At 51.6% G+C, this 22,321-nt stretch overlaps 1 protein-coding gene and 1 long non-coding RNA gene across 8 annotated transcripts in view; one reads left to right on the top strand and one right to left on the bottom strand.

The window, feature by feature from the left end:
* fbxl19 (F-box and leucine rich repeat protein 19) overlaps positions 1-20,820 on the top strand; it is a 46,498-nt gene extending 25,678 nt beyond the window's left edge. For 3 of the 6 annotated variants that reach the window (XM_077233753.1, XM_077233751.1, XM_077233752.1), the window contains 4 exons: positions 4,180-4,343; positions 10,920-11,084; positions 11,677-11,898; positions 19,663-19,974. In XM_077233753.1, the coding sequence (XP_077089868.1) occupies positions 4,180-4,343; positions 10,920-11,084; positions 11,677-11,898; positions 19,663-19,817 (706 nt within the window). In that variant the 3' untranslated portion in view covers positions 19,818-19,974. Of the gene's footprint in view, positions 1-4,179; positions 4,344-10,919; positions 11,085-11,676; positions 11,899-19,662; positions 19,975-20,606 lie in introns of those variants that run through there. The other 3 variants (XR_013204996.1, XM_077233749.1, XM_077233750.1) reach the window with 3 other exon arrangements.
* LOC143741316 (uncharacterized) lies at positions 20,001-21,052 on the bottom strand. Of its 2 annotated transcripts, none has more exons than XR_013204999.1 (4): positions 20,904-21,052; positions 20,617-20,806; positions 20,414-20,439; positions 20,001-20,048 (listed from the first exon to the last, which is right to left on the bottom strand). It is a non-coding gene; the product is annotated as an uncharacterized LOC143741316 (long non-coding RNA). The 2 variants fall into 2 exon arrangements; XR_013204998.1 differs by lacking the exon at positions 20,414-20,439 and adding an exon at positions 20,186-20,328 and having other exon boundaries at positions 20,021-20,048.
* Between the last annotated feature and the right edge of the window lie 1,269 nt (positions 21,053-22,321).

Genomic DNA, 22,321 nt, shown 5'->3' with positions numbered 1-22,321 from the left:
AGTCATGTGACACGTGTGTTTGTCTGCAGCTTTGTCAGTCATGTGACGCGTGTTTGTCTGCAGCCTTTGTCAGTCATGTGACACGTGTGTTTGTCTGCGGCCTTTGTCAGTCATGTGACACGTGTGTTTGTCTGCAGCCTTTGTCAGTTATGTGACGCGTGTTTGTCTGCAGCCTTTGTCAGTCATGTGACGCGTGTTTGTCTGCAGCCTTTGTCAGTCATGTGACACGTGTGTTTGTCTGAAGCCTTTGTCAGTTGTAACAATCAACCTTTTATCTTAGGCTGTGTTACTAAAACGCAAAGGGATTCTTCTAAAAGATTGAACAGATTAGTAATACCCAACTATAACACCTCCATGGTTTACCAGCATGAAACAAACACAAAAAAAGAAAACATGCATCACACACATCAACCAGATATGCTTACAGTATTGTGCTTTATATTTTCACACAGTAATGACTCACCCAAACCCTCAATAGTTCAGTCTCCTTTCTGTTAGTCCCGAAATTCACCTAAATGTCCAAACTAAACGACAGTTATTTTGTCCTTTCCCCATGACGATCGCGAGAGCGCATATAATCCAAAGGCCGATGCCGGTAAATGTTCCCTGAAGATTAATCCACAGAAAAAAAGAGTCTCAGCAAACTCCGATGAATGAAATCCAGCCAGCTGTCTGGGAAAGTTCACTTGACGCGTCCTCAAATTGGTAACGCGCTGGACTCCTCAGCCACTACAGACAATGTTCAGATCACATTCCGTTCGTTTTTTCCAGTCAGACCCTTCTTTTCATTTACTACCCAAAAGAAAACAGTTTTTTTTCACACGCGTCGCATGACGCACTCTATACGGGCGCCATTTCCGGTCGCATCCCTCTCCTTTTCTCCTTTAGACCGCCCCTATACATACACCAATTTGGGTGCGCGGTGATCGAAGATTACAGATGTATCAGCTGACCAGTATCCTTATACAACACCCATTTTATACCATCCCACACACTGGAAATAAACATGATAAATACATATACATAAGTACATATACATATACCTCCAATATTATATGAAACCCACAGACCTGTATGTAATCAATTAAATACTTAAACTCTTGGATTAATCTAAGTAATGATACCTTAACTAATGTGGCAGTGTCACACAGTCATGTGACACGTGTGTTTGTCTGCAGCCTTTGTCAGTCATGTGACGCGTGTTTGTCTGCAGCCTCTGTCAGTCATGTGACACGTGTATTTGTCTGCGGCCTTTGTCAGTCTTGTGACGAGTGTGTTTGTCTGCGGCCTCTGTCAGTCATGTGACGCGTGTTTGTCTGCAGCCTTTGTCAGTCATGTGACACGTGTATTTGTCTGCGGCCTTTGTCAGTCTTGTGACGAGTGTGTTTGTCTGCGGCCTCTGTCAGTCATGTGATGCGTAGGGCTGGGTACCGAGTTCGGTACTTTTTAGGTACCGACCGAATTGCCTCGATACTACCGAGTATCGAAACATGTCTTGTTTTTCGGTACCAAGTTTCGGTTCCATTAGTGGTTAATCTCGTCAACGTCAGTGATTGGCTGTGGCGGAAAAACACTAGTTTACGCGGCTGCCCAGAGACCTGGCTCGTCGCACGTGAGGCTGTAGTGTGTGTGTGTGTGTGTGTGTGTGTGTGTGTGTGTGTGTGTGTGTGTGTGTGTGTGTGTGTGTGTGTGTGTGTGTGTGTGTGTGTGTGTGTGTGTGTGTGTGTAAGCGTCCAACCCAGATAGATAGAAAATATGTGGAAATGATCAGAAGTGTACCTATGTACCCGACTCGATGCCATAAGCACACGATGCAATATTTTCGACAAGATAATTGCTGCCAAGACCGGTAACACGGTAAATCTGATAAGGCACTTAAAAGCGCACAGAATACACTCGAGAGTAGAACGTTTATCAGCCTTTGACTACAAGAACTGGAGCACGTCACATATAGCCCAAAACTCAGCGTATAGGATACTTGCCTCACAGACATGAGAAATAGTTCTATATATGTTCAAAATATGTCTACTTTTAAACGAAACAATTAGAAATAAATAGTTTGATTACCTAATCCATATAGGCGCGCGCGTTCACTACTGCAGGGATGACGAGTCAGCATTGCAAATTCGCAATAATCATCTTTGCAGCCAACACGTTTAGTAAACACTTGTTCATTAATAAACAATTAAAATATCTCCTTGCTATCGTTTCCCGACACATCCATAATCATTAGGCTACTTTTGCCAGTGCTTTGCGCAAGCTTCATGTGTGCTGCGCGCGAGCATATATCCCGACCCCCAGTAGCCTATATTTAATTCAATTCACATTTATTTGTATAGCATTTTCACAATACATATCGTTTCAAAGGAGCTTTACAGAAAATGCATGTGTCTAAATTACAATTTAGAGTGATCTGTTATCAAGGTTGACTGTGTGTAATGCATTTCAATTAATTTTCATTCAGTTTCATTGTTAAACAATGCATTAAGTTAAGGCAGAAACAATGAGCTCATTGAAGTAAAGAATACATGTTGTTAAATGATTAGGAAACATAGAAAACTTTAGCATTGGTGCTTTTTTACAGACTCAAAATATGAGTGTAAAAAAAAGTCAACAAACTGAAAAAATAAAAATAAAAATTTAGGTAATGTTATATTGATAAAATTGGTATCGAAAAAAGTATCGTTCAGGAACCGGTATCGAAGTCAAGGTATCGGTATTGACATTTTTGTTACGATACCCAGCCCTAGTGACGCGTGTGTTTCTCTGCGGCCTTTGTCAGTCATGTGACGCGTGTGTTTGTCTGCAGCCTTTGTCAGTCATGTGACGCGTGTGTTTGTCTGCAGCCTCTGTCAGTCATGTGATGTGTGTTTGTCTGCAGCCTCTGTCAGTCATGTGACGCGTGTGTTTGTCTGCAGGTGCAGTCAGTCATGTGACGCTTGTGTTTGTCTGCTGGTGCTGTTAGTCATTTGACGCGTGTGTGTTTGTCTGCAGGTGCTGTCAGTCATGTGATGCGTGTGTTTGTCTGCAGGTGCTGTCAGTCATGTGACGCTTGTGTTTGTCTACAGGTGCTGTCAGTCATGTGACGCTTGTGTTTGTCTGTTTGTCTGCAGGTGCTGTCAGTCATGTGACGCTTGTGTTTGTCTACAGGTGCTGTCAGTCATGTGACGCTTGTGTTTGTCTACAGGCTTGTTCGACTTGAACCGGCGCTGCACAGACCGATCGGTTGATGACATCAAAGTACAGCGAGAGCGATTAGAGAGCAGACGGCTCCTTATGCTTTTGAATCGCTCTCGCGGTACTTTGATGTCATCAACCGATCGGTCTGCGCAGCGCCGGTTCAAGTCGAACAAGCCTTACAGGTGCTGTCAGTCATGTGAAGCTTGTGTTTGTCTGCAGGTGCTGTCAGTCATTTGACGCGTGTGTTTGTGTGCAGGTGCTGTCAGTCATGTGACGCGTGTGTTTGTCTGCAGGTGCTGTCAGTCATGTGACGCGTGTGTTTGTCTGCAGGTGCTGTCAGTCATTTGACGCGTGTGTTTGTGTGCAGGTGCTGTCAGTCATGTGACGCGTGTGTTTGTCTGCAGGTGCTGTCAGTCATGTGACGCGTGTGTTTGTCTGCAGGTGCTGTCAGTCATGTGACGCTTGTGTATGCCTGCAGCCTCTGTCAGTCATGTGACGCTTGTGTTTGTCTGCAGGTGCTGTCAGTCATTTGACGCGTGTGTTTGTGTGCAGGTGTTGTCAGTCATGTGACGCGTGTGTTTGTCTGCAGCCTCTGTCAGTCATGTGACGCGTGTGTTTGTCATTCATGTGATACTTGTGTTTGTCTACAGGTGCTCAGTCATGTGAAGCTTGTGTTTGTCTACAGGTGCTCAGTCATGTGACGCTTGTGTTTGTCTGCAGGTGCTGTCAGTCATTTGACGCGTGTGTTTGTGTGCAGGTGTTGTCAGTCATCTGACGCTTGTGTTTGTCTGCAGCCATTGTTAGTCATGTGACGCGTGTGTTTGTCTGCAGCCTTAGTCATGTGATGCGTGTGTTTGTCATTCATGTGATGCGTGTGTTTGTCTATAGGTGCTGTCAGTCATGTGACGCTTGTGTTTGTCTGCAGGTGCTGTCAGTCATGTGACGCTTGTGTTTGTCTGCAGGTGCTGTCAGTCATGTGACGCTTGTGTTTGTCTGCAGGTGCTGTGATAAGAGGTTATGGACTCAGATCGACCTGAGCCGGCAGCGCTCCATCACTCCTCCGATGTTGAGTAGTATAATCCGCAGACAACCCGTATCTCTCAACCTGGGCTTCACCAACATCTCCAAGAAGCAGCTCATGTGGCTGATCAACCGTCTGCAAGGTACGTCCTCCTGCTAGTGTTACACGTGAAGCGTTACAGAAACACGATGAGAAACAGTGCATTGTTTCAGCCATGTCGAGACCCAGGCCTACAGGATCATATAGAAGTGTGTGAAAGAGCAGAGAAGAAGAAGGGTCCGAGGTCAGTGTGAGTTTACTCCGGTCACCGAAGGAAAGATCTACAGCCAGGAAGAATCAGTCCACGAGATTGAACGAGCCCATGTTTGCCGTTTAAAGCTCAGAGGTGAGAGTGTAATGAGGGTGTTTTGCTTCTTCAAATGAAAACTACATCAAGTATAATTTATCTGAGTTCTACGAGAAAGGGATTTTCGAAATCAGAACCAAAATATGCAGGTAAAACCACACAGGAGTAGATGAGTGGGGAAAAGGGAGGATTTTTTAAATGTCCTGATGGATAAACTTTTTTTGTCCCACACACATAGAATTTATGTGAAAAAAAACTGTATGCACTTTCACCTTCATTTATACAGCGCTTTTAAAAAGTAACAGAGATTGTTTAGGCTTTACAGCAGCTCTAGAATAAAGTTATTGTCCGGATAAAGTTAGGTTTGATTGATTCACTTCCGTCACAAAGATCAGTAGTTATTAACTTATGGGCCGCTAACACACACCGTTCTCAGCCTCTCGCTGATGTCTCTGCGTCTCTGTCTCTCGCTGATGTCTCTTTCTCTCGCTGATGTCTCGGTCTCTCGCTGATGTCTCGGTCTCTCGCTGATGTCTCGGTCTCTCGCTAATGTCTCTGTCTCTCGCTGATGTCTCGGTTCTCGCTGATGTGTCGGTTTCTCGCTGATGTCTCGGTCTCTTGCTGATGTCTCTGTCTCTCGCTGATGTCTCGGTTCTCGCTGATGTGTCGGTCTCTCGCTGTTGTCTCGGTCTCTCGCTGATGTCTCGGTCTCTCGCTGATGTCTCGGTTCTCGCTGATGTGTCGGTCTCTCACTGATGTCTCGGTCTCTCGCTGTTGTCTCGGTCTCTCGCTGATGTCTCTGTCTCTCGCTGATGTCTCTGTGTCTCGGTTCTCGCTGATGTCTCGGTCTCTCGCTGATGTCTCTGTCTCTCGCTGATGTCTCGGTTCTCGCTGATGTCTCGGTCTCTCGCTGTTGTCTCGGTCTCTCGCTGATGTCTCGGTCTCTCGCTGATGTCTCGGTCTCTCGCTGATATCTCTGTCTCTCGCTGATGTCTCTGTGTCTCGGTTCTCGCTGATGTCTCTGTCTCTCTCTGATGTCTCGGTCTCTCGCTGATGTCTCGGTTCTCGCTGATGTCTCTGTGTCTCGGTTCTCGCTGATGTCTCGGTCTCTCGCTGATGTCTCTGTCTCTCGCTGATGTCTCTGTGTCTCGGTTCTCGCTGATGTCTCGGTCTCTCGCTGATGTCTCTGTCTCTCGCTGATGTCTCTGTGTCTCGGTTCTCGCTGATGTCTCTGTCTCTCGCTGATGTCTCGGTCTCTCGCTGATGTCTCTGTCTCTCGCTGATGTCTCTGTGTCTCGGTTCTCGCTGATGTCTCGGTCTCTCGCTGATGTCTCTGTCTCTCGCTGATGTCTCGGTCTCTCGCTGATGTCTCGGTCTCTCGCTGATGTCTCGGTTCTCGCTGATGTGTCGGTCTCTCGCTGTTGTCTCGGTCTCTCGCTGATGTCTCTGTCTCTCGCTGATGTCTCGGTTCTCGCTGATGTGTCGGTCTCTCACTGATGTCTCGGTCTCTCGCTGTTGTCTCGGTCTCTCGCTGATGTCTCTGTCACTCGCTGATGTCTCTGTGTCTCGGTTCTCGCTGATGTCTCGGTCTCTCGCTGATGTCTCTGTTTCTCGCTGATGTCTCGGTTCTCGCTGATGTGTCGGTCTCTCGCTGATGTCTCTGTGTCTCGGTTCTCGCTGATGTCTCGGTCTCTCGCTGATGTCTCTGTCTCTCGCTGATGTCTCGGTTCTCGCTGATGTCTCGGTCTCTCGCTGATGTCTCGGTCTCTCGCTGATTTCTCGGTCTCTCGCTGATGTCTCTGTCTCTCGCTGATGTCTCTGTCTCTCGCTGAAGTCTCTGTGTCTCGGTCTCTCGCTGATGTCTCGGTCTCTCGCTGATGTCTCGGTCTCTCGCTGATGTCTCGGTCTCTCGCTGATGTCTCTGTCTCTAGCTGATGTCTCTGTCTCACGCTGAAGTCTCTGTGTCTCGGTCTCTCGCTGATGTCTCGGTCTCTCGCTGATGTCTCTGTGTCTCGGTCTCTCGCTGATGTCTCGGTCTCTCGCTGATGTCTCGGTCTCTCGCTGATGTCTCTGTGTCTCGGTCTCTCGCTGATGTCTCGGTCTCTCGCTGATGTCTCTGTGTCTCGGTCTCTCCCTGATGTTTCGGTCTCTCGCTGATGTCTCTGTGTCTCGGTCTCTCGCTGATGTCTCTGTGTCTCGGTTTCTCGCTGATGTCTCTGTCTCTCGCTGATGTCTCCGTGTCTCGGTCTCTCGCTGATGTCGCGGTCTCTCGCTGATGTCTCGGTCTCTCGCTGATGTCTCTGTGTCTCGGTCTCTCGCTGATGTCTCGGTCTCTCGCTGATGTCTCTGTGTCTCGGTCTCTCGCTGATGTTTCGGTCTCTCGCTGATGTCTCTGTGTCTCGGTCTCTCGCAGATGTCTCGGTCTCTCGCAGATGTCTCGGTCTCTCGCTGATGTCTCGGTCTCTTGCAGATGTCTCGGTCTCTCGCTGATGTCTATGTGTCTCAGTCTCTCGCTGATGTCTCTGTCTCTCGCTGATGTCTCTGTGTCTCGGTCTCTCGCTAATGTCTCTGTGTCTCGGTCTCTCGCTGATGTCTCGGTCTCTCGCTGATGTCTCGGTCTCTCGCTGATGTTTCGGTCTCTCGCTGATGTCTCTGTGTCTCGGTCTCTCGTTGATGTCTCGGTCTCTCGCAGATGTCTCGGTCTCTCGCAGATGTCTCGGTCTCTCGCTGATGTCTCGGTCTCTCGCTGATGTCTCTGTGTCTCAGCCTCTCGCTGATGTCTCTGTGTCTCGGTCTCTCGCTGATGTCTCTGTGTCTCGGTCTCTTGCTGATGTCTCTGTGTCTCGGTCTCTTGCTGATGTCTCTGTGTCTCGGTCTCTCGCTGATGTCTCTGTGTCTCAGCCTCTCGCTGATGTCTCGGTCTCTCGCTGATGTCTCTGTGTCTCGGTCTCTCGCTGATGTCTCGGTCTCTCGCTGATGTCTCGGTCTCTCGCTGATGTTTCTTTCTCTCGCTGATGTCTCTGTGTCTCAGCCTCTCGCTGATGTCTTGGTCTCTCGCTGATTTCTCTGTGTCTCGGTCTCTCGCTGATGTCTCGGTCTCTCGCTGATGTCTCGGTCTCTCGCTGATGTCTCTGTGTCTCGGTCTCTCGCTGATGTCTCGGTCTCTCGCTGATGTCTCTGTGTCTCGGTCTCTCGCTGATGTTTCGGTCTCTCGCTGATGTCTCTGTGTCTCGGTCTCTCGCAGATGTCTCGGTCTCTCGCAGATGTCTCGGTCTCTCGCTGATGTCTCGGTCTCTTGCAGATGTCTCGGTCTCTCGCTGATGTCTCTGTGTCTCGGTCTCTCGCTGATGTCTCGGTCTCTCGCTGATGTCTATGTGTCTCAGTCTCTCGCTGATGTCTCTGTCTCTCGCTGATGTCTCTGTGTCTCGGTCTCTCGCTGATGTCTCTGTGTCTCGGTCTCTCGCTGATGTCTCGGTCTCTCGCTGATGTCTCGGTCTCTCGCTGATGTTTCGGTCTCTCGCTGATGTCTCTGTGTCTCGGTCTCTCGTTGATGTCTCGGTCTCTCGCAGATGTCTCGGTCTCTCGCAGATGTCTCGGTCTCTCGCTGATGTCTCGGTCTCTCGCTGATGTCTCTGTGTCTCAGCCTCTCGCTGATGTCTCTGTGTCTCGGTCTCTCGCTGATGTCTCTGTGTCTCGGTCTCTTGCTGATGTCTCTGTGTCTCGGTCTCTTGCTGATGTCTCTGTGTCTCGGTCTCTCGCTGATGTCTCTGTGTCTCAGCCTCTCGCTGATGTCTCGGTCTCTCGCTGATGTCTCTGTGTCTCGGTCTCTCGCTGATGTCTCGGTCTCTCGCTGATGTCTCGGTCTCTCGCTGATGTTTCTTTCTCTCGCTGATGTCTCTGTGTCTCAGCCTCTCGCTGATGTCTTGGTCTCTCGCTGATTTCTCTGTGTCTCGGTCTCTCGCTGATGTCTCTGTGTCTCAGCCTCTCGCTGATGTCTCGGTCTCTCGCTGATTTCTCTGTGTCTCGGTCTCTCGCTGATGTCTCGGTCTCTCGCTGATGTCTCTGTCTCTCGGTCTCTCGCTGATGTCTCTGTATCTCGGTCTCTCGCTGATGTCTCGGTCTCTCGCTGATGTCTCGGTCTCTCGCTGATGTCTCTTTCTCTCGCTGATGTCTCTGTGTCTCAGCCTCTCGCTGATGTCTTGGTCTCTCGCTGATTTCTCTGTGTCTCGGTCTCTCGCTGATGTCTCGGTCTCTCGCTGATGTCTCGGTCTCTCGCTGATGTCTCTTTCTCTCGCTGATGTCTCTGTCTCGGTCTCTCGCTGATGTCTCGGTCTCTCGCTGATGTCTCTGTCTCTCGCTGATGTCTCTGTCTCTCGCTGATGTCTCTCGCTGATGTCTCTGTCTCTCGCTGATGTCTCGGTCTCTCGCTGATGTCTCGGTCTCTCGCTGATGTCTTGGTCTCTCGCTGATGTCTCGGTCTCTCGCTGATGTCTCTGTGTCTCGGTCTCTCGCTGATGTCTCTGTGTCTCGGTCTCTCGCTGATGTCTCTGTCTCTCGCTGATGTGTCTGTGTCTCGGTATCTCGCTGATGTCTCAGTCTCTCGCTGATGTCTCGGTCTCTCGCTGATGTCTCGGCCTCTCGCTGATATCTCGGTCTCTCGCTGATGCCTCTGTGTCTCGGTCTCTCGCTGATGTCTCTGTGTCTCGGTCTCTCGCTGATGTCACTGTGTCTCAGCCTCTCGCTGATGCCTCTGTGTCTCGGTCTCTCGCTGATGTCTCTGTGTCTCGGTCTCTCGCTGATGTCACTGTGTCTCAGCCTCTCGCTGATGTCTCTGTGTCTCAGCCTCTCGCTGATGTCTCTGTGTCTCAGCCTCTCACTGATGTCTCTGTGTCTCGGTCTCTCGCGGATGTCTCTGTTTCTCGGTCTCTCGCTGGTGTCTCTGTCTCTGTGTCTCGGTCTCTCGCTGATGTCTCTGTGTCTCGGTCTCTCGCTGATGTCTCTGTGTCTCGGTCTCTCGCTGATGTCTCTGTGTCTCGGTCTCTCGCTGATGTCTCTGTGTCTCGGTCTCTCACTGATGTCTCGGTCTCTCGCTGATGTCTCTGTGTCTCAATCTCTCTCGCTGATGTCTGAGCCTCTCGCTGATGTCTCTGTGTCTCGGTCTCTCGCTGATGTCTCGGTCTCTCGCTGATATCTCTGTGTCTCGGTCTCTCGCTGATGTCTCTGTGTCTCGGTCTCTCGCTGATGTCTCTGTGTCTCAGCCTCTCGCTGATGTCTCTGTGTCTCAGCCTCTCGCTGATGTCTCTGTGTCTCAGCCTCTCGCTGATGTCTCGGTCTCTCGCTGATGTCTCTGTGTCTCAGCCTCTCACTGATGTCTCTGTGTCTCAGCATCTCGCTGATGTCTCGGTCTCTCGCTGATGTCTCTGTGTCTCAGCCTCTCACTGATGTCTCTGTGTCTCAGCATCACGCTGATGTCTCGGTCTCTCGCTGATGTCTCTGTGTCTCAGCCTCTCACTGATGTCTCTGTCTCAGCCTCTCGCTGATGTCTCTGTGTCTCAGCCTCTCGCTGATGTCTCTGTGTCTCAGCCTCTCGCTGATGTGTCTGTCTCTTGCTGATGTCTCTGTGTCTCGGTCTCTCGCTGATGTCTCTGTGTCACGGTCTCTCGCTGATGTCTCTGTGTCTCGGTGTGTCGCTGATGTCTCTGTGTCTCGGTCTCTCGCTGATGTCTCGGTCTCTCGCTGATGTCTCGGTCTCTCGCTGATGTCTCTGTGTCTCGGTCTCTCGCTGATGTCTCTGTGTCTCGGTGTGTCGCTGATGTCTCTGTCTCTCGGTCTCTCGCTGATGTCTCGGTCTCTCGCTGATGTCTCGGTCTCTCGCTGATGTCTCGGTCTCTCGCTGATGTCTCGGTCTCTCGCTGATGTCTCTGTGTCTCGGTCTCTCGCTGATGTCTCGGTCTCTCGCTGATCTCTCTGTGTGTCGCTGATGTCTCTGTGTCTCGGTCTCTCGCTGATGTCTCTGTGTCTCGGTCTCTCGCTGATGTCTCGGTCTCTCGCTGATGTCTCTGTGTCTCCCTCAGGTCTGCTGGAGCTGAACGTGGCCGGCTGATGTCTCTGTGTCTCGGTCTCTCGCTGATGTCTCGGTCTCTCTCTGATGTCTCGGTCTCTCGCTGATGTCTCGGTCTATCGCTGATGTCTCTGTGTCTCGGTCTCTCGCTGATGTCTCTGTGTCTCGGTCTCTCGCTGATGTCTCGGTCTCTCGCTGATTTATCGGTCTCTCACTGATGTCTCTGTGTCTCGGTCTCTCGCTGATGTCTCTGTGTCTCGGTCTCTCGCTGATGTCTCGGTCTCTCGCTGATGTCTCTGTGTCTCCCTCAGGTCTGCTGGAGCTGAACGTGGCCGGCTGCCCGTGGTCCTCGGTCTCGGCTCTCTGTCAGTCTGTGTGTCCATGTCTGCGGCTCCTGGATCTCAGTCGTGTCGAGGATCTGAAGGACTCGCATCTGAAAGAGCTGCTGGCTCCGCCGTCCAACGACACGCGCTCAGGTCAGCTTCTACACTCCTTCTCTGGGTCATGCTTTAATTGAGTGCTGGCAGAACAGACAAATTTAAAAGGTTACGGAGACATTAATATTATCAATTCATACTTGTAAAATTGTCATAAATGAAAGGGTTATCATGAAACCCTAAACTAAATTTTCTGAGATTTTAACGGAAGTATGTGTGTTGAACATCATTGAAGAGAATGTTAGCATCGGTTGAATTTAATTGTAGGGGAAAACTGTTTCATTTTGAGTTTTGTTCCACCTTATTATGCATGGATTAAATAATTGAAATAATTCATGTTTAGTTTTCCTGAGGGCCACAGATGAAGTTTGGTCTGATGTTTGTGTGTCTGTTAAAGGATCCCAGATTGAGTGTTTCGGTCACTGGCTTTACCTGAGATGAATCCTGTTCTTTTCACAGACTTCAGTCATTTACTGTAGTGGCATTGTGTACGAAACCAAAGTGAACAGCCAGTGGTTGATTCAGCCAGAGTGATTGCTTGGAGAGACTCTACATGTGGAAACTGAGTGAATGTTCAGTAATAAAGTCGAGAGCTGTAGTGTCCCAGTGCTAACCCAGTGTTCCCGCACAGCTCACGGAGAGAACCGAGGCGGACGCTTCCAGAACGTGACCGAGCTGCGATTGGCTGGGCTGGAAGTGACCGACGCCGTGTCTCGTCTGCTGGTCCGGTACCTTCCCCACCTGACCAAGCTGGACCTCAGCCAGTGCTGCCATATCACAGACCAGACCGTCCACACGCTGACCTCGGCCATCTCACCACTCCGAGAGAGCCTCACACACGTCAACCTGGCAGGTAAAGCTCACACACGCCTCACACACGTCAACCTGGCAGGTAAAGCTCACACACGCCGCACACACGTCTCACACACGTCAACCTGGCAGGTAAAGCTCACACGCCTAACACACGTCTCACACACGTCAATCTGGCAGGTAAAGCTCACACACGCCTAACACACGTCTCACACACGTCAACCTGGCAGGTAAAGCTCACACACGCTTAACACACGTCTCACACCCGTCACCCTGGCAGGTAAAGCTCACACAAGCCTCACACACGCCGCACACACGTCAACCTGGCAGGTAAAGCTCACACACGCCTAACACACGCCTCACACGCCTCACACGTCAACCTGGCAGGTAAAGCTCACACACGCCTCACACACGCCGCACACACGTCTCACACACGTCAACCTGGCAGGTTAAGCTCACACACGCCTCACACGCCTAACACACACGTCTCACACACGTCAACTTGGCAGGTAAAGCTCACACACGCCTCACACACGTCAACCTGGCAGGTTAAGCTCACACACGCCTCACACACGCCTAACACACACGTCTCACACACGTCAACTTGGCAGGTAAAGCTCACACACGCCTCACACACGCCGCACACACGTCTCACACACGTCAACCTGCTAGGTTAAGCTCACACATGCCTCACACACGCCGCACACGTCTCACACACGTCAACTTGGCAGGTAAAGCTCACACACGCCTCACTCACGACTAACACACGTCAACCTGGCAGGTAAAGCTCACACACGCCTCACACACGCCTCATACACGCCTCACACACGTGAACCTGGCAGGTAAAGCTCACACACGCCTCACACTCGCCTAACACACGTCTCACACATGTCAACTAGGCAGGTAAAGCTCACACACGCCTCACACCCGTCACCCTGGCAGGTAAAGCTAACACACGCCTCACACACGTCTAACACATGCCTCACACACGTCAACCTGGCAGGTAAAGCTCACAAACGCCTCATACACGCCTAACACACGTCCTACACACGTCAACTTGGCAGGTGAAGCTCACACACGCCTAACACACGCCTCACACCCGTCACCTTGGCAGGTAAAGCTCACACACGCCTCATACACGCCTAACACACGTCTCACACACGTCAACCTGGCAGGTAAAGCTCACACACGCCTCATATACGCCTAAAACACGCCTCACACCCGTCACCCTGGCAGATAAAGCTCACACACGCCTCACACACGCCTCACACCCGTCACCCTGGCAGGTAAAGCTCAAACACGCCTCACACACGCCTAACACACGTCTCGCACACGTCAACCTGGCAGGTAAAGCTCACACACGTCTCACACACGTCAACCTGGCAGGTAAAGCTCACACACGCCTCATACATGCCTCACATACGTCTCACACACGTCAACCTGGCAGGTAAAGCTCACACACGCCTCACACGCGTCTATCACACGCCTCACACAAGTCAACCTGGCAGGTTAAGCTCACACACGCCTCATACACGCCTCACACACGTCTCACACACGTCAACTTGGCAGGTAAAGCTCACACACGCCTCACACACGTCTCACACCCCTCACCCTGGCAGGTAAAGCTCACACACGCCTCATACACGCCTCACACCCTGCACCCTGGCAGGTAAAGCTCACACACGCCTCATACACGCCTCACACACGTCTCACACACGTCAACTTGGCAGGTAAAGCTCACACACGCCTCACACACGTCTCACTCCCCTCACCCTGGCAGGTAAAGCTCACACACGCCTAATACACGCCTCACACACGCCTCACACCCTGCACCCTGGCAGGTAAAGCTCACACACGCCTCAAACACGCTTCACACACGTCTCACACACGTCAACCTGGCAGGTAAAGCTCACACACGCCTCACACACGCCTAACACATGTCTCACACACGTCAATCTGGCAGGTAAAGCTCACACACGCCTAACACACATCTCACACACGTCAACCTGGCAGGTAAAGCTCACACACGCCTTACACACGTCTCACACCCGTCACCCTGGCAGGTAAAGCTCACACAAGCCTCACACACGCCGCACACACGTCAACCTGGCAGGTAAAGCCCACACACGCCTAACACACGCCTGACACACGTCAACCTGGCAGGTAAAGCTCACACACGCCTCACACACGCCGCAAACACGTCTCACACACGTCAACCTGGCAGGTTAAGCTCACACACGCCTCACACACGCCTAACACACACGTCTCACACACGTCAACTTGGCAGGTAAAGCTCACACACGCCTCATACACGCCTAACACACGTGCACCTGGCAGGTAAAGCTCACACACGCCTCACACTCGCCTAACACACGTCTCACACATGTCAACTTGGCAGGTAAAGCTCACACATGCCTCACACCCGTCACCCTGGCAGGTAAAGCTCACACACGCCTCACACACGTCTAACACATGCCTCACACACGTCAACCTGGCAGGTAAAGCTCACACACGCCTCATACACGCCTAACACACGTTTCACACACGTCAACTTGGCAGGTGAAGCTCACACACGCCTAACACACGCCTCACACCCGTCACCTTGGCAGGTAAAGCTCACACACGCCTCATACACGCCTAACACACGTCTCACACACGTCAACCTGGCAGGTAAAGCTCACACACGCCTCATACACGCCTAAAACACGCCTCACACCCGTCACCCTGGCAGGTAAAGCTCAAACACGCCTCACACACGCCTAACACACACGTCTCACACACGTCAACTTGGCAGGTAAAGCTCACACACGCCTCATACACGCCTAACACACGTGCACCTGGCAGGTAAAGCTCACACACGCCTCACACTCGCCTAACACACGTCTCACACATGTCAACTTGGCAGGTAAAGCTCACACATGCCTCACACCCGTCACCCTGGCAGGTAAAGCTCACACACGCCTCACACATGCCTCACACACGTCAACCTGGCAGGTAAAGCTCACACACGCCTCATACACGCCTAACACACGTTTCACACACGTCAACTTGGCAGGTGAAGCTCACACACGCCTAACACACGCCTCACACCCGTCACCTTGGCAGGTAAAGCTCACACACGCCTCATACACGCCTAACACACGTCTCACACACGTCAACCTGGCAGGTAAAGCTCACACACGCCTCACACCCGTCACCCTGGCAGGTAAAGCTCAAACACGCCTCACACACGCCTAACACACGTCTCACACACGTCAACCTGGCAGGTAAAGCTCACACACGCATCATACATGCCTCACATACGTCTCACACACGTCAACCTGGCAGGTAAAGCTCACACACGCGTCTATCACACGCCTCACACAAGTCAACCTGGCAGGTAAAGCTCACACACGCCTCATACACGCCTCACACACGTCTCACACACGTCAACTTGGCAGGTAAAGCTCACACACGCCTGACACACGTCTCACACCCCTCACCCTGGCAGGTAAAGCTCACACACGCCTCATACATGCCTCACACCCTGCACCCTGGCAGGTAAAGCTCACAGACGCCTCATACACGCCTCACACACGTCTCACACACGTCAACTTGGCAGGTAAAGCTCACACACGCCTCACACACGTCTCACACCCCTCACCCTGGCAGGTAAAGCTCACACACGCCTCATAAACGCCTCACACCCTGCACCCTGGCAGGTAAAGCTCACACACGCCTCAAACACGCTTCACACACGTCTCACACACGTCAACCTGGCAGGTAAAGCTCACACACGCCTCACACACGCCTAACACAGGTCTCACACACGTCAATCTGACAGGTAAAGCTCACACACGCCTAACACACGTCTCACACACGTCAACCTGGCAGGTAAAGCTCACACACTCCTAACACACGTCTCACACCCGTCACCCTGGCAGGTGAAGCTCACACAAGCCTCACACACGCCGCACACACGTCAACCTGGCAGGTAAAGCTCACACACGCCTAACACACGCCTCACACACGTCAACCTGGCAGGTAAAGCTCACACACGCCTCACACACGCCGCACACACGTCTCACACACGTCAACCTGGCAGGTTAAGCTCACACACGCCTCACACACGCCTAACACACACGTCTCACACACGTCACCTTGGCAGGTAAAGCTCACACACGCCGCACACACGTCTCACACACGTTAACCTGGCAGGTTAAGCTCACACATGCCGCACACGTCTCACACACGTCAACTTGGCAGGTAAAGCTCACACACGCCTCATACACGCCTAACACACGTGAACCTGGCAGGTAAAGCTCACACACGCCTCACACACGCTTAACAAAGGTCTCACACATGTCAACTTGGCAGGTAAAGCTCACACACGCCTCACACCCATCACCCTGGCAGGTAAAGCTCACACACGCCTCACACACGCCTCACTCACGCCTAACACACGTGAACCTGGCAGGTAAAGCTCACACACGCCTCACACACGCCTCACTCACGCCTAACACACGTCAACCTGGCAGGTAAAGCTCACACACGCCTCACACACGCCTCATACACGCCTAACACACGTGAACCTGGCAGGTAAAGCTCACACACGCCTCACACTCGCCTAACACACGTCTCACACATGTCAACTTGGCAGGTAAAGCTCACACACGCCTCACACCCGTCACCCTGGCAGGTAAAGCTCACACACGTCTCACACACGTCTAACACATGCCTCACACACGTCAACCTGGCAGGTAAAGCTCACACACGCCTCATACACGCCTAACACACTTCTCACACACGTCAACTTGGCAGGTGAAGCTCACACACGCCTAACACACGCCTCACACCCGTCTCACACACGTCAACCTGGCAGATAAAGCTCACACACGCCTCATACACGCCTCACACACGCCTCACACCCGTCACCCTGGCAGGTAAAGCTCAAACACGCCTCACACACGCCTAACACACGTCTCGCACACATCAACCTGGCAGGTAAAGCTCATACACGTATCACACACGTCAACCTGGCAGGTAAAGCTCACACACGCCTCACACAAGTCAACCTGGCAGGTAAAGCTCACACACGCCTCATACACGTCTCACACCCCTCACCCTGGCAGGTAAAGCTCACACACGCCTCATACACGCCTCACACACGCCTCACACACGCCTCACACCCTGCACCCTGGCAGGTAAAGCTCACACACGCCTCAAACACGCTTCACACACGTCAACCTGGCAGGTAAAGCTCACACACATCTCAAACACGCTTCACACACGCCTCACACAAGTCAACCTGGCAGGTAAAGCTCACACACGCCTCATACACGCCTCACACACGTCTCACACACGTCAACTTGGCAGGTTAAGCTCACACACGCCTCATACACGCCTCACACACGCCTCACACACGTCTCACACACGTCAACTTGGCAGGTTAAGCTCACACACGCCTCACACACGTCTCACACACGCCTCACACACGTCTCACACACGTCAACTTGGCAGGTAAAGCTCACACACGCCTCACACATGCCTAACACACGTCTCACACACGTCACCCTGGCAGGTAAAGCTCACACACGCCTCACACACGTCTCACACACGCCTCACACACGTCTCACACACGTCACCCTGGCATGTAAAGCTCACACACGCCTCACACACACCTCACACACGCTTCACACACGCCTCACACAAGTCAACCTGGCAGGTAAAGCTCACACACGCCTCACACACGTCTCACACACGTCACCCTGGCAGGTAAAGCTCACACACGCCTCACACACGTCTCAGACACGCCTCACACACGTCTCACAACCGTCACCCTGGCAGGTAAAGCTCACACACGTCTCACACCCGTCACCCTGGCAGGTAAAGCTCACACACGCCTCATACGCCTAACACACGCCTCACACCCGTCACCCTGGCAGGTAAAGCTCACACACATCAACCTGGCAGGTAAAGCTCACACATGCCTCACACACGCCTCACACCCGTCTCACACCCGTCACCCTGGCAAGTAAAGCTCACAAATGCCTCACACACGCCTCACACACGCCTCACACCCGTCTCACACACGCCTCACACACGCCTCACACCCGCCACACTGCCAGGTAAAGCTCACACACGCCTCAGACACGCCTCACACACGTCTCACACACGCCTCACACCCGCCACACTGCCAGGTAAAGCTCACACACGCCTCACACCCGTCTCACACACGCCTCACACACGCCTCACACCCGCCACACTGCCAGGTAAAGCTCACACACGCCTCACACCCGTCTCACACACGTCTCACACACGCCTCACACCCGTCACACTGCCAGGTAAAGCTCACACACGCCTCACACACGCCTCACAAACCCCTCATACACGCCATACACACGCCTCACACCCGTCACCCTGCCAGGTAAAGCTCACACACGTCTCACACACGCCTCATACCCGTCACCCTGCCAGGTAAAGCTCACACACGTCTCACACACGCCTCACACCCGTCACCCTGGCAGGTAAAGCTCACACACGGCTCACACACGCCTCACACATGCCTAACACACGCCTCACATATTGACCTGGCAGGTAAAGCCTCGTGTCCTGGGCTTCAGCTCACGGCCCATTCATAACATAAAGAATCGGGGTGTTGAAATTAATCATTTCTACGATGCAGACGAGGACGATACAGTATCGGTTCAGTAATAGACCATAACCGATTATAATGTACAGGCGCTTTTCTGACGTCATTTGTCGCGTATGTGCTTTGTCGCGGTAGCATACAGTGGCAGAGGAGGCGAGACGCGAGTGAGAGTAATTAATGCTCCAATTACTTTAAAAGCATCTGGGCACATTTCAGCTCTTATGAACCACCTGGTGCACGACCTGGAGAAGACACACACTGTGCGCTCATGTCACGCACTAATAGAGTATGCAGGAGGTAATACACTAACTTGATAAACCACGTTAGCCGTGTTCACCGCGAGCCTGCAGAGTCTGACGGCTGTAGAGTCAGTGATGAGCTCCAGCGTCACCCGAATCCACACATCATCCACAGCCACAATAATGCTCTCTGATTAAGCATCCGAACCCGACGGTCAAATTACAATTATTCTGTGTTACGCGTGATTATAAAGGGATGATCGTCTCCTTCAACAGCGGACTCGCCGTCGGTTGATGCGCATCTCTAGGGTAACATTATACACTGATGAATGAGCGCTGCTTTTAAATGAACATTTCTTTAAAACAAAATTGATTTGACAATTTCATTTTCTTAATGTTATAAACAGACTTTACTCCCTTAAAACTTAAACTGGAATGTCACTGTTTCTGTCACTGCGACTTCCTGAACAGGCGAACGTGCGCACACACACACGCAAGCACACACACACACACGCGCACACACACACACACGCGCGCGCACACACACACACACACACACACAAGCTCTTGAAGCTCCGCCCTCTGTGTCGGTAGCTGCAGCTCATTTGCATTTAAAGGGACACACAAAAACAGCGTGTTTTTGCTCAAAAAGTGACAATTTTAACATGCTATATAAAAATATTTTTGGGGTATTTTGAGCTTAAACTTCACAGACACACTCCGGGACATCAGAGACTTATTTTACATCTCATGAAAAGGGGCATAATAGGAGCCCTTTAAAGAGCAACCGAGTGTCCTCGCTCACGACTGTCACATGATGCACATGACGCATGACGCATCCTTTACCTGTAGAAACACCACAAGAATCCTGTGTGTGATGTATAACTAGAAAGGTAAGGGTCTGTAAAGTGAAAGCGTGTGGGTGTGTGTGTTGCAGGCTGTGTGAAGGTGACGGATCAGTGTTTGCCGCTGCTGCGCCGGTGTGTGTCGTTACAGACGGTGGATCTGCGCTCCTGTGGCCTGATGAACCCTGACCTCTGCCAGTTACACACCTTCCCCTGCGCAGACGACAGAGCGCTGAAGAACAGCTGAACACACACACAAACACACACACACACACCTTCCCCTGCGCAGACGACAGAGCGCTGAAGAACAGCTGAACACACACACACACAAACACACACACACACCTTCCCCTGCGCAGACGACAGAGCGCTGAAGAACAGCTGAACACACACACACACACACAATCTCTTCTCTCTCTCTGACACACTCACACACACACACCTTCCCCTGCGCAGACGACAGAGCGCTGAAGAACAGCTGAACACACACACACACAAACACACACACACACCTTCCCCTGCGCAGACGTCAGAGCGCTGAAGAACTGCTGAACACACACACACACACACAATCTCTTCTCTCTCTCTAACACACACACACACACACACACAAACAAACACACACACACACACACACCTTCCCCTGCGCAGACGACAGGAGCGCTGAAGAACAGCTGAACACACACACACACACACATTCCCCTGCGCAGACGACAGAGCGTTGAAGAACTGCTGAACACACACACACACACCATCCCCTGCGCAGACGTCAGAGCGCTGAAGAACTGCTGAACACACACACACACACACACAATCTCTTCTCTCTCTCTAACACACACACACAAACAAACACACACACACACACACACCTTCCCCTGCGCAGACGACAGAGCGTTGAAGAACTGCTGAACACACACACACACACACACACACACACACAATCTCTTCTCTCTCTATAACACACACACACACACACACAAACAAACACACACACCTTCCCCTGCGCAGACGACAGAGCGTTGAAGAACTTCTGAACACACACACACCTTCCCCTGCGCAGACGACAGAGCGCTGAAGAACAGCTGAACACACACACACACACACACACACACAAACACACACACACACCTTCCCCTGCGCAGACGACAGAGCGCTGAAGAACAGCTGAACACACACACACACACAAACACACACACACACCTTCCCCTGCGCAGACGACAGAGCGCTGAAGAACAGCTGAACACACACACACACACCATCCCCTGCGCAGACGACAGAGCGTTGAAGAACTGCTGAACACACACACACAATCTCTTCTCTCTCTCTAACACACAGACACACACACACACACACACACCTTCCCCTACGCAGACGACAGAGCGCTGAAGAACAGCTGAACACACACACACACACACACACACACACACACCATCCCCTGCGCAGACGACAGAGCGTTGAAGAACTGCTGAACACACACACACACACACAATCTCTTCTCTCTCTCTAACACACAGACACACACACACACACACACACCATCCCCTGCGCAGACGACAGAGCGCTGAAGAACAGCTGAACACACACACACAATCACTTCTCTCTCTCTAACACACACACACACCTTCCCCAGCGCAGACGACAGAGCGCTAAAGAACAGCTGAACACACACACAAACACACACACACACACTACAGACCCAGACTCACTCGCTCTGTTTTATTTTTGTATCCATCGTTTGTGACGGTGTGACACATCCACGTAGATATTCGGTGTGTGTGTGTGTGTGTGTGTGTCATCTCCTGTGGCTAAATGTACGGTCTGACACACGTTCGGTGAATCTCAGGAGAACGAGCAGGTTCACCCCAAAATCAAAACAATGTTTATTTGCTTTTTGCATAAACAAAATAAAGGCCATTTTGGGACCATCAAGATTTTTTCTTATTTCTTTACAAGTGTGTGAGAATCTCCTGGTCCTGAAACTTGATTTTGGGGCGACGTGCTATTTGAGGTGTTTCTTGAAGTTCACTGAATGTGATGGATCAGTGGTGTGTGTGTGAGTGTGAACAGTGTTCATGTCTTCAGCGGTGGATCAATGACGTTCTCTTCTCTTTGGTGCATTGGTGCAACACACACACACACACACAGAGCCGCTGCCGTCCTCTTCATTGCTCTCTTCCTCTCGCGGCGACGGATCCGTGTTCTTGAGGAACCGGCACCGAAGGACCCGATCTCACGACGACTGACCCGCAGGTTCTGTGAGCGGCTTCAGTCGAGCTCTGTGTCTCACGCTGGATCTGATGAAGTCACACACGAATGTTGCTGTAGATTCTGCTGGTCTGGGAAGGGTTTCACGCACGCTGTCATTCGCTCCGGTTCTGATCCAGAATCATCCAAACTAAACTTTGCCTTCCAATAGCAATGGAGAAACGTCTCTGTTGGGAAACTGTGGCCAATTAATGACATGGAAAAACCTGCAAAGTGCATTGGAGAATAAAACATTTGGTGTTTCCAACATGATTCAGTGTTATCAAATCCCACACGCGTCTCGAGCACGCGTTAGCTGCCGGGTCTCGGACTGAACGACTGGTTCTGATGAACTACATCTATCTCTCCATCGCTGAACTCTGCAACACTTCCAGATCCGATGCATGTCGACTCTCTCGGACTCTTCCTCGCAAACTTCTCTTCAGTATTGGGTCCAATACGTGGCAGTTTCAAGTGTTTGATGGCAGTAGACACACAGCATCCCTT

This window comes from Siphateles boraxobius, unplaced genomic scaffold (genome assembly GCF_051911475.1).
Source record: "Siphateles boraxobius isolate OS27281-9 unplaced genomic scaffold, OSU_SipBor_1 187, whole genome shotgun sequence".
Taxonomy (NCBI): Eukaryota; Metazoa; Chordata; class Actinopteri; order Cypriniformes; family Leuciscidae; genus Siphateles; species Siphateles boraxobius.
This window is presented reverse-complemented; position numbering and strand designations above follow the sequence as displayed.